At 42.5% G+C, this 12,199-nt stretch overlaps 1 protein-coding gene across 2 annotated transcripts in view; it reads left to right on the top strand.

Annotated features, from left to right (window-relative positions):
* WIPI2 (WD repeat domain, phosphoinositide interacting 2) overlaps positions 1-11,844 on the top strand; it is a 40,065-nt gene extending 28,221 nt beyond the window's left edge. For both annotated transcript variants that reach the window (XM_073361931.2, XM_073361930.2), the window contains 5 exons: positions 1,383-1,490; positions 2,664-2,828; positions 3,986-4,093; positions 5,273-5,403; positions 6,325-11,844. In XM_073361931.2, the coding sequence (XP_073218032.1) occupies positions 1,383-1,490; positions 2,664-2,828; positions 3,986-4,093; positions 5,273-5,403; positions 6,325-6,437 (625 nt within the window). In that variant the 3' untranslated portion in view covers positions 6,438-11,844. The remainder of the gene's footprint in view (positions 1-1,382; positions 1,491-2,663; positions 2,829-3,985; positions 4,094-5,272; positions 5,404-6,324) is intronic.
* Positions 11,845-12,199: the final 355 nt, after the last annotated feature.

Genomic DNA, 12,199 nt, shown 5'->3' with positions numbered 1-12,199 from the left:
GCTGAGTCCATGTCCCAGCGGGGAGCTGCACAGTGATCTCCCATCTCTGTGGCAGCCAGTGGCTTGTGCTCCCCAATGCCATGCTGGAGCCTCCACGTTTATTTGACAAATAAAATTTGCAGAATTTTAAATTTTTTGGCGCTGAATGCCCTCAGGAGTAAGAATCCTCACTGGGGCTGGGTGGGAGAGAAGCAACAAATGCTGCACACATTCTTATAATACCTATTTTAACAGGGCTAACACACAGGTGAGCCATAGTGATTTCAGCTATGTATTTATCATTGCTCAGTTGTGACATGGGGACCTTGGCATGAGCTGGCACCTGGTCTGCCAGCATCACAGTATCTTTCACCCACTCTTGCTTTCCCACTATCCAGCGTTCCTGGAACGACTTCCAATTGAATGTATGCTAGCCGCCTTCTCTTCCAAAACTTGCCATACAGTATTGTACTTGCTCTTGCTTTTAGATTAGAAATTTATTGGTGCAGGTACTTGTTTGACGCAGGTCAACTCCTGTAAAGTATCTGGTATGATTATGGTACTATGTGTGGCTGCACTAATTTACAGTATAAAACACGAGAATAGGTGTTGAAAAGAACTGATTCAAGTGTGTGTTCTCTGAGTCATTCAGTCCTTGGCCTCTCTTGAGACTAACAAACTCATTTCACGAAGGTCATCAAGTTCGCATTTGGGGCACACTCAGATTTCATGACCGAAACATAACGTGTAAATAGCTTGTTTTCACACTTCTTCAAATCTCTTTAACCATTTTGATTCCAATAAGTCACTGGTATAGTACTACAGTTTCTGTGATACTTACCCATGTAGTTGCACTGGGCTTTGTATAGAGATGGGTAGGCTGAATTTGGACTCTGATGCCTGCTGATTCCCTAGCTGGTGTCTCAGTTGAAATCTAGTGCATAACGGGAAGTCCAAACTGAGAAGCCTGAGATTCTGTCTCTCTGTAAGCGAAACAGAAAATGTCAACGAAAACAGTTCAGAATGTTCTCTCTAGAAATGTTTTCCCTTTTCTGATTCACAGAGGGCAGTGCACACAGGCTCTAAGTCCTTTGAAGATCTTGGTTTAAATGTGAGTGATCTGTAAATCTCTGATACGAGACTGAACAAGGAAAGCTGTCTCTTTCCACCTTTCTGCAACATTTCCAGAATTTTTTCCTGGCCTGCACAATGGAGCTGGATTAATAACTGAAGAGGCTGGAAATATTCAGTGACAAAGACTCCTGTATGCTAGTGTGGGGGACTAATATTCCCATTTTAACTGAGCCTCATGAGCTCCATATGACTTAATGATACCTTTTCTCCATTTCCTGTATGGCATAGCACTAGTATGTAGACATTTATGCAGTTACTCTCTCTTCTAGGTGTGTAAGCATCTGCTCGTTGGCCTTCAGCATGGATGGCATGTTCCTCTCTGCATCCAGTAACACAGAGACAGTGCACATCTTCAAACTCGAGACTGTGAAAGAAAAGTAAGTTTCAGAAGTGCTCAAGAAACAGACTTGTTGTTTGGCAGTCTGGATGAATTCTCAGGAGCTTGGACATTTCCTTATTTTGAAAACCCCTTACTGTTAAGGACATAGCAAGACGATTGTGGATCAACTGGCTGAATTCAGCTGCTGAGATACACATGTCCCTCTGTAAATAGAAAAACTATTTCTATAAGTTGGAACATCCTTAGGAGAAAAATGGGGACGCTTAAATTTTTTTAATCACATGTGTCTTTTACTACACAGTCAGTCAACCTCCCCACCTGCATATATCATAGTACTGACATGCATGGAGTGCCATAAAAGGCTGCAACTAAAAACACTTATGTTTGTGTGGGTTGAGGGCATGGAGCATATTGACACTCTAGATTATCATTTCAAGGGTGACCTGCAAAGGGAATTTGGATTTTTGCCTTGTTTGCTGCTTCATGATGCATAAAGGAGTTCTAGAAAGGTTTTTCAGTTTTCCTGCATGATCTTTATATTAGAACTTCAGTTGTTGTTGTTTACTGTTGTCTCTGAGGCCTGGTCTACACTGGGCGGGGGGGCAAGCTAAGTTGGTCTAAGTCACTGCGGTAGGACGACTGCTGACGCTCCCCCGTCGACTCTGCCCTAGCGTCTCGCTCTGGTGGAGTACCGGAGTTGACAGGAGAGCGCTTGGTGGTCGATTTATCGCATCTTTGCTAGACGCAATAAATCGACCCCCGCTGGATCAATCGCTCTGGAAGTAAATGTAGACATGCCCTGAGACTCTGGAAAATGGTTGGATTATGATACTAGATAAACAATAGTGAAACTTGATTGAGAATGGAAGTGATTCTTTTGTATAGTCAGGTTGCTTAAATTTTTGTTAACACGTTGTCATGCAATTTTATAAATAGGGGAAAAAAGTTAGCAATTTAACAGCCTATCCATTCGCTAAAGGGCTAAGAGTGCTCATAGTACATGAGACTTGCAGTGAGAAGCCCAACAAAAATAGGGGATACCAGACTTATCAGTAGTGTTATTTCTAAGGGGGAGGGGGCAAACAAGGAAAAGAGCCTTTATACATAAAGTAAAAAGACCACCAGACATCCTTCTCTCGTTGCAGGTTGTTTTTAATGTCAAAGTACACAATTGAATTCAACTTTCCCTTTTCTTCCTCCTGAACTGTAGACCTCAGGAAGAGCCCACTACCTGGACAGGTTACTTCGGAAAAGTGCTGATGGCCTCCACAAGCTATCTGCCCTCTCAAGTCACAGAAATGTTTAACCAGGGCAGAGCCTTTGCTACAGTTCGCCTGCCATTCTGTGGACACAAAAACATCTGTACTCTTGCCACGTGAGTAAGGAGATGAGGTTTTTTCCCACCACCCGGTGGACTGCCAGTATCAAGCAAAGGAAGCCTTGACAGAATAGATAATGTTCCAAGGTTTTCTGGCTTGTCAGGTCACACATCTCCTCTATAGCTAAATGGCTAATGTATAGAACACATCAGGGATTGGATTGCCATTTGTTAACCATTTCAAAGCTTCGTCCTGCTCAGGAACAGTGTGTGAAAACTAATTACTCAGAGCCCGACTGAAACAGAAGGCATAAAGTTTCTTCAGGGATGATTGTGGAACGAATTGCTTTTTAAAGAGGATTTTGTGAGCTTCCAGAAATCCTTCCTGGTGAAGGAAGAATGTTTAAAAACAGACTCAAACCTAAAATATTCATTCCCCATTAGTGCTGAATGAAATGTTAATGCATTTTGATATTAAGTTGTTGTATTAGACAGTCGTGACTATCCAATTCAGAAGACTTTAAGGTGCCAAATCTGGGGTCTGCAATTCCTAAGACAAGCTCTTAAATTTGGGTAAAAGTGTAGTATTTGTGAGTCTTTTTTTAACCGACTACACACATTTTAGTCTTCATTCTGTCTGAACCAAAAGTGGCGCATTTGGCACAGCTATCAAAGCAATAAACTGTGCAGTATTAAATGTGTTTTGTGGGGAATTAATAAATTTGTGCTGATCTACTCAAACTTACAGGTTTCATTTTACATTTAATGACATTTCATCTGATCTCGGAGCTCTCTGCAGACATTAAATAAGCCTCACCTCATGCCTGTGTGGTAGGGAAGTATATCACCATGTTAGATGGTGAAACTGAGTGCCATGCAGTGCCACAGTGAGTGAGTAGCGGAGCTCGTATGCGAACCAGAGGCTTGACTCCTTGTCTCCTTTAGCCATTAGACAACACTGCCTCCACATGTGAGTTAATTGACATGCACGAGACCTACACAAATGGCTCCCTTTAATGTCAGTGGTAGTTTTGTGCCAGATTCCCCTGCATGTTACTTTTGTCATGGGAGCCCTGCATATGTAGCCATTGAACCAGATTTCTTATGAGCTGTAGTGAGGGGAAAGCGATCACTTAGAAACCACAATTTTCTGCTGGTATAACACTCCCATTCCTAAAACTTGGTTTTCTGTGTCCTCTCCTAATCTCTTCTAGAATCCAGAAGATTCCCCGTTTACTGGTGGGAGCTTCTGATGGGTACCTCTATATGTACAACCTGGACCCACAGGAAGGAGGAGAGTGCACACTAATGAAACAGCACAAGTAAGTCCAGATTCGGTCCTACCTGTGTACTTGTCACGTTTGGTTTTCTAATATAACTGGACTGACAAAAATCTTTGTTCCAAAACTCATTTCCTCCTGCTGAACTCAAATCTTAGAGCTCATTTTTGTATTGATATTTTTAAGAGCAGTGGCAGGAGGTGAGTAACCTTTAGAATCTCCTTGCTTCTTCCTTCCTAGTAACTGTTACACTAAGCATCACTTTCATAGCAGAAACTTAATGCTGTCTGATTGCAGTCAAGAATCAATCTGCTGTCAGTCTATACTCCCATCTCCTGCCACGCAGCTGGTGGTTCAGTTACTTTAACAAGAATATGAAACATGACACCTAACACACTTCTTCCATGGATGAGAGAACTTTCCAAAGGTGGGGAAACATCATCCCCATTTTACAAATACAGAAACTGGCTCCTGCACTAATATCTAATGTCATGGGACAGGCTTACTTGTAAGCTACCTTGTCTGTAGGCTGGCCACATGGTCTATTTAGTAGCAGGTCTGTAGAATGGTTTAGGAGAGATCAGGGTTGATAGCATAGCAAGGATTCATAGGTTTTTAAGGCTAGAAGGGCACCCTTATGATTACCTAATCTGACCACCTATATAATGCAGGTCATAGAATTTCACCTAATAATTCCTGCATCAGGGCTATAACATCTTTTTGGGCAAGAGCATATCTTCTGCAAAAAAGTTGAAATCTTGATTTTAAAGACTTCAAGTCATGGGTAATCCACCACATTACTGTGTGAATTGTTCTACTGGGTAATCCTCATTGTTTAAAAAAAATGCATTTCTAGTCTGAATGTATCTAGCCTCTGCTTCCAGCCACTTAACTCGTTATGCCTTTGGCATAATTTAGATGATTTGTCTTCAGTGTTTGTGATGAGAAATGCAGTCCGCCAAATGCTTTCCCTACAATTCTCTGGAAGGCTGACGCCTCTCGGTCACAATGCAAGTGATGTGTGACATTGAAGACTGAGGAACTGATTACAGTGACCAAAGGCATAAAAGATTTTATTAATATTACACATGTATGATTTTTTTTTGCATGCCTAATGTGGAGGTTTTGCACAATTGGTGTGCAGGAGTATTGACTGCAGTTGTATTGGTGATTGTTCCTTGAACCACTTCTGCACATCTAATCTCTTTCTCTGCCCACTAGGCTAGATGGCAGTATGGAGCCAGCCAATGAAATTTTAGAGTCTGCGTCACATGACCGGCCACTCGTAGCACAAACCTATAGTGCTGCTGTGACAAAAGGTACTTATGTGCCTTCATCACCCACAAGACACGGTAAGGCTAATGCTGGAAAACTGGGAGAAGATTATTCTAAAGATGATTCTATCCAAGATGGCTTCTTGTGCTCTTCCAAGTTTTGGCCTTTATCTTCATGACTCTGTAAACCTGTTATGAAGCATTTGTTCTGTTAGTCATAGTGGAAACAGAAGGTAGCTGTTAAGTGACCCTGAGAGCCACTTTGGAAGCTTCACGGGACAGATCGTTTGTCTTTGCTACTTTCTGGGCAGTCTGGACAGAACTGAATATGGAACTGTACTGGGACACCATAGTAATATGTACCTTAGGGTATGATGTTTTGTTAACCTTACGTAGTGTTTGGACAGACTCTTGGTACCGGCTTCTGTGCAGCATTTGGACTGCAGTCCTTTTGTAAGAGTTGCACAAGATACCCCAATATTTCTGTTGCTGTCATGGTGACTTTTGCCACTGTCCCACCAGTCTGACATACAGATTAAATCTGTACTGGCTTGGTGGAGACCAGAATTTGAGTATGTTAGGGTTCCCTAAGTGAGTGGAGACCAGGTATATAGTTAATATAACCAGTATGAGTACCCTCAATTCCTTTGTTGGTGGCACACTGGCAGAAGATTTGGCCATGGAGATGACACATTTCACCGTCCCAGGGTGAATGCTGTGATGATTACAGCAGTGTCGGGGGAGGGGGTCAAGATTGTCAGCCCACCTGCTCAGAACAAGGGAGTGAGCTTTGTTTAAATTTGGAAGCCTGATGATGACCTCATCAGCAAATCGTGGTTTTAAAAAACACTGACTTGTGACAAAGCCAATCGAGAATGGCAATGGTGCTGTTGCAGATAGTGTCTTGTACTTCAGCTTATAAACTTGCATCAGGAGCTTTCTCGCATCCAAGCTCCAATTTTTGCTACTGAACCCCAAACACTATCATTGTTTCTGCAGCCTATACAGAGGATCTGGGTGCAGTGGGTGGAGCTTGCCTGGAAGATGAAACCAATGCGCTACGATTGGACGAAGACAGTGAGCATCCTCCCATGATTCTTCGGACTGACTGAACTTTTGACCTGTGAACTCACTCCTAAAGCTGAGAACACTGGCCTGATGTTTCTTGAGGAATCTCGTGTTATGCTGCTATGAACTTTGGCATGAATTGGGAGAGAGGATGACAGACTCCAAAAACAGTTTTAAACGTTGTAGCTGTAGTCCTAATTCTATACCATTGGAAAAATATATGGTTTCAATTCAGTGGCTTTTAATCTTGCTTATCGATTTTAGCTGTGTGTGGTTTTGCTTTTTTGTTTTTGGACGGGGTTTGTTTTGTTTTTGTTTTGTTGCCAAAACCTGCTCTTTGTGCAGTCCTCAACCTACTAGCTTTGCATGCATTCATGTGCCAAGCAAGCATTGGCGAGAGAAGCCACTTTATAACAAACTAAAGTTTGTATTTTTTTATATATGTATATAATACTTAGCATATATAAGGAAGGAGTGGAAAAGTGGTTCTGGATGCTGAGGCTGGTTCTGCACTGACAAAGGTCCAAATGGTTTCCTGTGCATTGGCTTGCAGGCATGCCTCATGACTGACATGCAACCTTTAAGATGCAATATCCTGTTTCTTGGGTTTCCCCCACCCCTTCCCTGAACCATTTGGTTTAATTAAAATTCCTTCTGAATGTTGCTTATTTGTGGGAGTGTTCTGTTTGTTGGGATGAAAGGCCTGTTTCCTGACTGGAATTTCTTCTGTCCCCAAGAATATGTAATATAGAAAGTGCCTGTACAGGAAAAATCTTAGGGGAAGGAAAGCTAGGAAGGGGTAGACACTTACTGTTGTGGGGTTTTTTTTGTTTTTTTTGGTGTTCATCTATCCTTGCTGTTTTGGAGCTGTCTGTCTTCAAGCCAAGTTAGCCAATATGCTGACTTAGAAGAGGTGTTTCAGGTTAATAACTTGGAAAGCACTTTCTTCCTCCCTCCCTCTGTTAGATCAGTTATGTCCCTGGCAGAGCAGCAATAATCTCTCATTTTATACCTGCTTTAATCCCTCGGAGCAAGGCCAGCATCCTTCCTGCCAAGGACTGGATGGCGATAGCTTCAGAGACTGTCAGCCCTACTTCGTAAATGACCTTAAGGTTTTGCATTGGGAAGATACAATGCTCCCCTCTCCTTTCCTTGTCTCCATCCAATTTGGATCTGAGCATGCTGCCTCAATAATGAAGGTTCAGGAATTATGGAATGCTGATGTAAATATAAATGACTATCCACTTGAGTTCCAGCTTTTGAGAGTTATTAATCTTCTCTCAAGTGTTCCTTGGATAACTAAACTACACTATGTGTTGCCTCCATTTCCACTGGCTTGAGGAGCACTTCTGATGCACTTGAAAGGGATGGTTGTCCTTTTGGCAGCTCTGGAATGACTGTTCTTGAACTGCTGTGACCCTGGCTAGGAGTGAACAAGGTTGGGCAATGCTGCCATCTATTTGTGCCTTTCGCTAAATCTTGGCTATATTAGGTGAGCAAAATGATTACCACCGCATTTGGGTGTGAGTGTTGCTTTCCTTAGACTCTAAGCCTCCTTTCACTTTCAGATAGTGAAACTGATTACCCGTCTCTTGTTCTGGCATCTCTTCAAAACAAACAAACAAACAAAAAACCCCAAACCAATTGGAATAAAAGAGTCATAAGTCTTGAGAGAAAACAGAACCAGGATTTCCTTGAGTGCTCTCACAAATTTAACTTTCCTACCAATCACACAAAACTATGGTGCTGCTTAGATTTAGGATTTGCTACTATGCATGCTGTTGAATAGGGGCATGCAATGGCAGTTTGTCCTCAGAGCTCAACACAGGTAGCTGGGCTTCTGTTTCCTTTAAGGGAGCAGAGGATGGTGGTAGGCCCTGCCAAAGAGTCATATTGTGTACAAACTTACCTATAGTCATGCTGTCATTATAAAATGAACCGCTGTTAGTCAAATCAATTTCCTGGAAGAGAATCTTCACCGTTCTCTCCCAAACCCCAGATCCTTCTCATGTGGTGAGAAAGCATCAGATTTGCCTCTACCCACTTTCTGAGCTCCATACTGTTCTGGATATGTTGAATGGAGCAACTAGTTTGGGCCTCTTCAGTGGTCTCCTCTGAGTGTATTGTGTTCTGAAACATGTTGAAATCTCATTAAGTCTCCGAACTTCAAGCTCTGTCAAAAACTAAGCCCCATGAATAAAATTTGTTACCATTTGTGAACCGCTGCGGGCTATGCTGTGGAATTTATAACTTTAGTGAGGCCTGAAATGCAAGTCTTACAGCAAATACAAGCTCAGCAGGTTTTGTTGGTAGCCGTATAACTACCAAAAGACTTCAAATGTAGTTCTGGTCACGTCCGTTTTGATAACCCATTCGGAGGCTTGGCATAAATTCTAAGCTCCATCAGAAGAGCTTGTAATAAACAGTCATGAGCACCACTGATGTAACATACGTCTGCTAAAGGTACAAGCTTTACAACTTTTGAGTTATAACGGCACCAAAAAATACTTTCCTCCATTTCAATGTAAACTAAGGGAATTTCTTGACTGTTTCCCTTTTAAAAAAAAAAGTGAGTGCTAGTGTACAACACTCTCAAAATACTACACACCTGTCAGGACATTCATAGTTATGGTTCCAACACCAACCTTAGCTCTGCCTCTCTCCTCGTCATCTACCTATAAGCTTGAGACCCCACACATGCTAACTATATTTCCCATAAATGCCATAGACTACCATCTCCACCCATATTCTTCATATGGACAGGTGAATTGCCCACTAGACTCAATACTCCCCCAATTCACCCTTCTGCTCCAGGCTGAAGGCGATAATTTCTAGTATCTTGACTTTCCTGTGCAGTCCAGAGATTATCCTTTCTTGGCCAGCATACCCCTATGGGCCGGAGAGCCCAACCTACCTCACTCACCATCACTGCTGTACCCACCTGTCCACTGGTGGTCAAAGAAGCCACTTTCAAGAGATCTGTCTTTATCCAAACCACTCCACACACCAGCTAGTCACAGATCCTAGAATATGTAATGTCCCTGACTATGGGGATGACTTTCCTCTGTTTCTGCCCCCATGGGAAGGAGCTGGCTTGCATGTAGGCCCTGCTTGGCAACCTCCTTTCTGTCAGGTAAGATGTGACTGCCATATCTCCCACCTGGCCCTATCTCTTAGGTCTGTCACCAGTCATGATGTAAACAATTCAGGTGTTGAGAGAGACTCATTGCATTTCCTCTTCCATCTCCCGTTCAGCCTTGATCTTAAACCGTGCACCAGCAGAAGTGGGAACCTGGCCATTGGTAACTGGCTGCTGACAAATTTAGGAGTTCTCTTCAGCATAGGGCTTAATCCCAGGTGTACAAGGACCTGCCTTATAGTGACAACCCACTCTTCCATCATGTATCCTCATATGACTAAGGAGCGTACTCTTGGAATTCCTGTGCTCCACAGTGCAGGTGGCAAAACCTTTAACTGTGTATTTCCTGAGTTCCTAGTGTGTGTGTGTAGGGTTCATATTCTATTATCACTCTAGTGGGCAATATATTCTTAGCCATAACTTCACCTATTATTTTTTTTAAATACTGCACTTATCAAAGGCTTATTTTTAAAAATAAAGCTTTCTGGGGGACAAGTGTCAGTATGGGGTAAAACGTATAACCAAAGATGGCCTGCTGTGGGGGCGGGGGGGGAGAAATGTGCGTAGACTTGGAATTCTAAACTCAGGTGTTGCTAGGTTCTGGTGTTCCTAGTTAGAGGGGCTGCATTTCAGATACATTCTGTTAATGTGTCCATAGATAGCAAGTATGGTTGTTCTGTGGCTGCCTTGAGATCGGTCAGTTCTTGTAATTTTTCTCTTGCTTATTTTTTTTGTTGAGTTATGAACCAGGAGATGTTGCATGCTTTGGACTCGCCCCACAGCATTGTTTCTGCAGGAACAGTAGGTAAATCTAGCACTTAAAAGGTAACTGGGCATGGCAGAGAGGGGAAGTGAGCATTGTGGAACCATGTGAGGAAATGGCAGGAGGTTCGTAAAAACTGCTGCTTTTTTCCTAAAGTCCCAATTCAGCCAGGCACTGAAGCACATGAGTAGTCCCAATGAAATCAGTTAGGCTCAAACTTAAGCACCTTGCTGAATTGGGGCTTCGCTGAGGAATTTCTTAGGGCTAATATCCCAGGGCTAAATTTCCATAAAGGAGTAGGAAAAAGCTATAGCCTTCTTAACTGCCTCAAATTGCAAATGAACATCAGTTGAGTACAAACCTGAAGCTGTTTCCTTAAGTATAGTAACAGGAGTTTCCAGCTGAAAGGAAGTTGTTTACAGCTAATAATTTTTTAAAAAGGCAGACCAATGGGAGAACTACCACCACTTAATTCAGCCAGAGACCTAGGATTGCGATTCTGATCAGCAGAACTTTTTTCTACTGGGAATCTCACTCTGCTTCCTGTGTTCTAATAATGGCATCTGCACAAAAGAGAACGTGTAATAAGGCTTTAGAATTTCTTTCCTAGAGGGTCACCTCAGGTGCTCAGCATAGCTTTCTCTCGTATGCAGACCAGTTGCTGCTGTCCGCGGGAACAATCATGTCCTCCCACCCCCAAAGGCATTGTCTGTGGTCCTCCTCACTGCACTGCACTTGAACAACTCAAAAACCCTGCCCTGCTTTGAAAGTTTTACCCCTTTCAGTTAAAACCCAACTGTAAGGAGTGCAGTAAAGTTTTGATTTGACCTAGTAGCACTAGAGGTCAAGACTAAAATGTCTTCTCTGAGCAAGCATAATTCTTCATGTTTCTGGGAGTTATGCCATATGTTGAAAGGAGATTAGACCCTTAAAATGCTAATGCGGCTCAGGAAAGTGCTCACAGGCAAGAGAGTCTGGCTCCTGGTGTGTGAATAACTCACTTCAAATTGCAATTTCACAATTGAAGGCACTTAGCAAATTTTCATTTATGCATCTTTAATACTTAACTGGCACAATCCATCTCTGTAAAATAGCGGACAACAGGTCTTCACTCCGGCTTGCAAGTAGCTACTTTTCCATGTGCATTGTGGGTGTCTTGACTCTTCTGTTGATCATACGGTTGCGGTAATTGCACATTAGTCCTTACTTCCTTTGTACAGAATTTGATTAATTTGTGGGTGGGTGGGGAATTTGGTAGTAACTAGTGTGGGGAATCAAATCCCAATCCCCAGCTCCTGAATTGAATGGAGTCAGTCTTCTCAACCCTTTCCACCCAATCAAATCTTTCCCTTTCAGATTTCCTTCCTTACCTGGAGGAAGCTGCATCCTGCAGTGCTAATATGCTTCTGTTCAATGTCTGTATAAATAAATGGAAAAATCTGTTCACCAATAACATTCCACACTATCAAGTGTCCAGCTCTTATTGCTAGCCCATTGCTGTTCAAATTTTATAATTGCATAAGAAATTAAACCTGTGTTGTGATATGTATTTTGTGTCTGCCTTATTCATTTGCTGCATGAAACTGGGGTCTGTTAGCTATAGATGACTTTGTACAAAAGAGAAGAGCACTAGTTTGGGTAGAGCTGTAGCTGATAAAGCTACAGCCAACTCTGTGCCATGTTCTGCTGTCAAGGGACACAGTCAGTGTTAGTTTTACCTCTTACAAAACATTGCAAAGATCATTGTGAAACAGTGCAAGGACACCTGGCAACTTTCACCTCCTGGCAGTTTTCTGAATACTTTTCTTCTCCCCAGCTTTCCTCAGCAAGAAGAATCTGGCATGGCTGGCTTGTGATGGTGAGACATCCTCAGACCCAATTTTCTGCTCCCCCCTCACTGGTTT

Source organism: Lepidochelys kempii, chromosome 10 (genome assembly GCF_965140285.1).
Source record: "Lepidochelys kempii isolate rLepKem1 chromosome 10, rLepKem1.hap1, whole genome shotgun sequence".
NCBI lineage: Eukaryota > Metazoa > Chordata > Testudines > Cheloniidae > Lepidochelys > Lepidochelys kempii.
The sequence above is the reverse complement of the archived record's forward strand: the minus strand, read 5'-3'. Positions and strand labels throughout refer to the sequence as shown.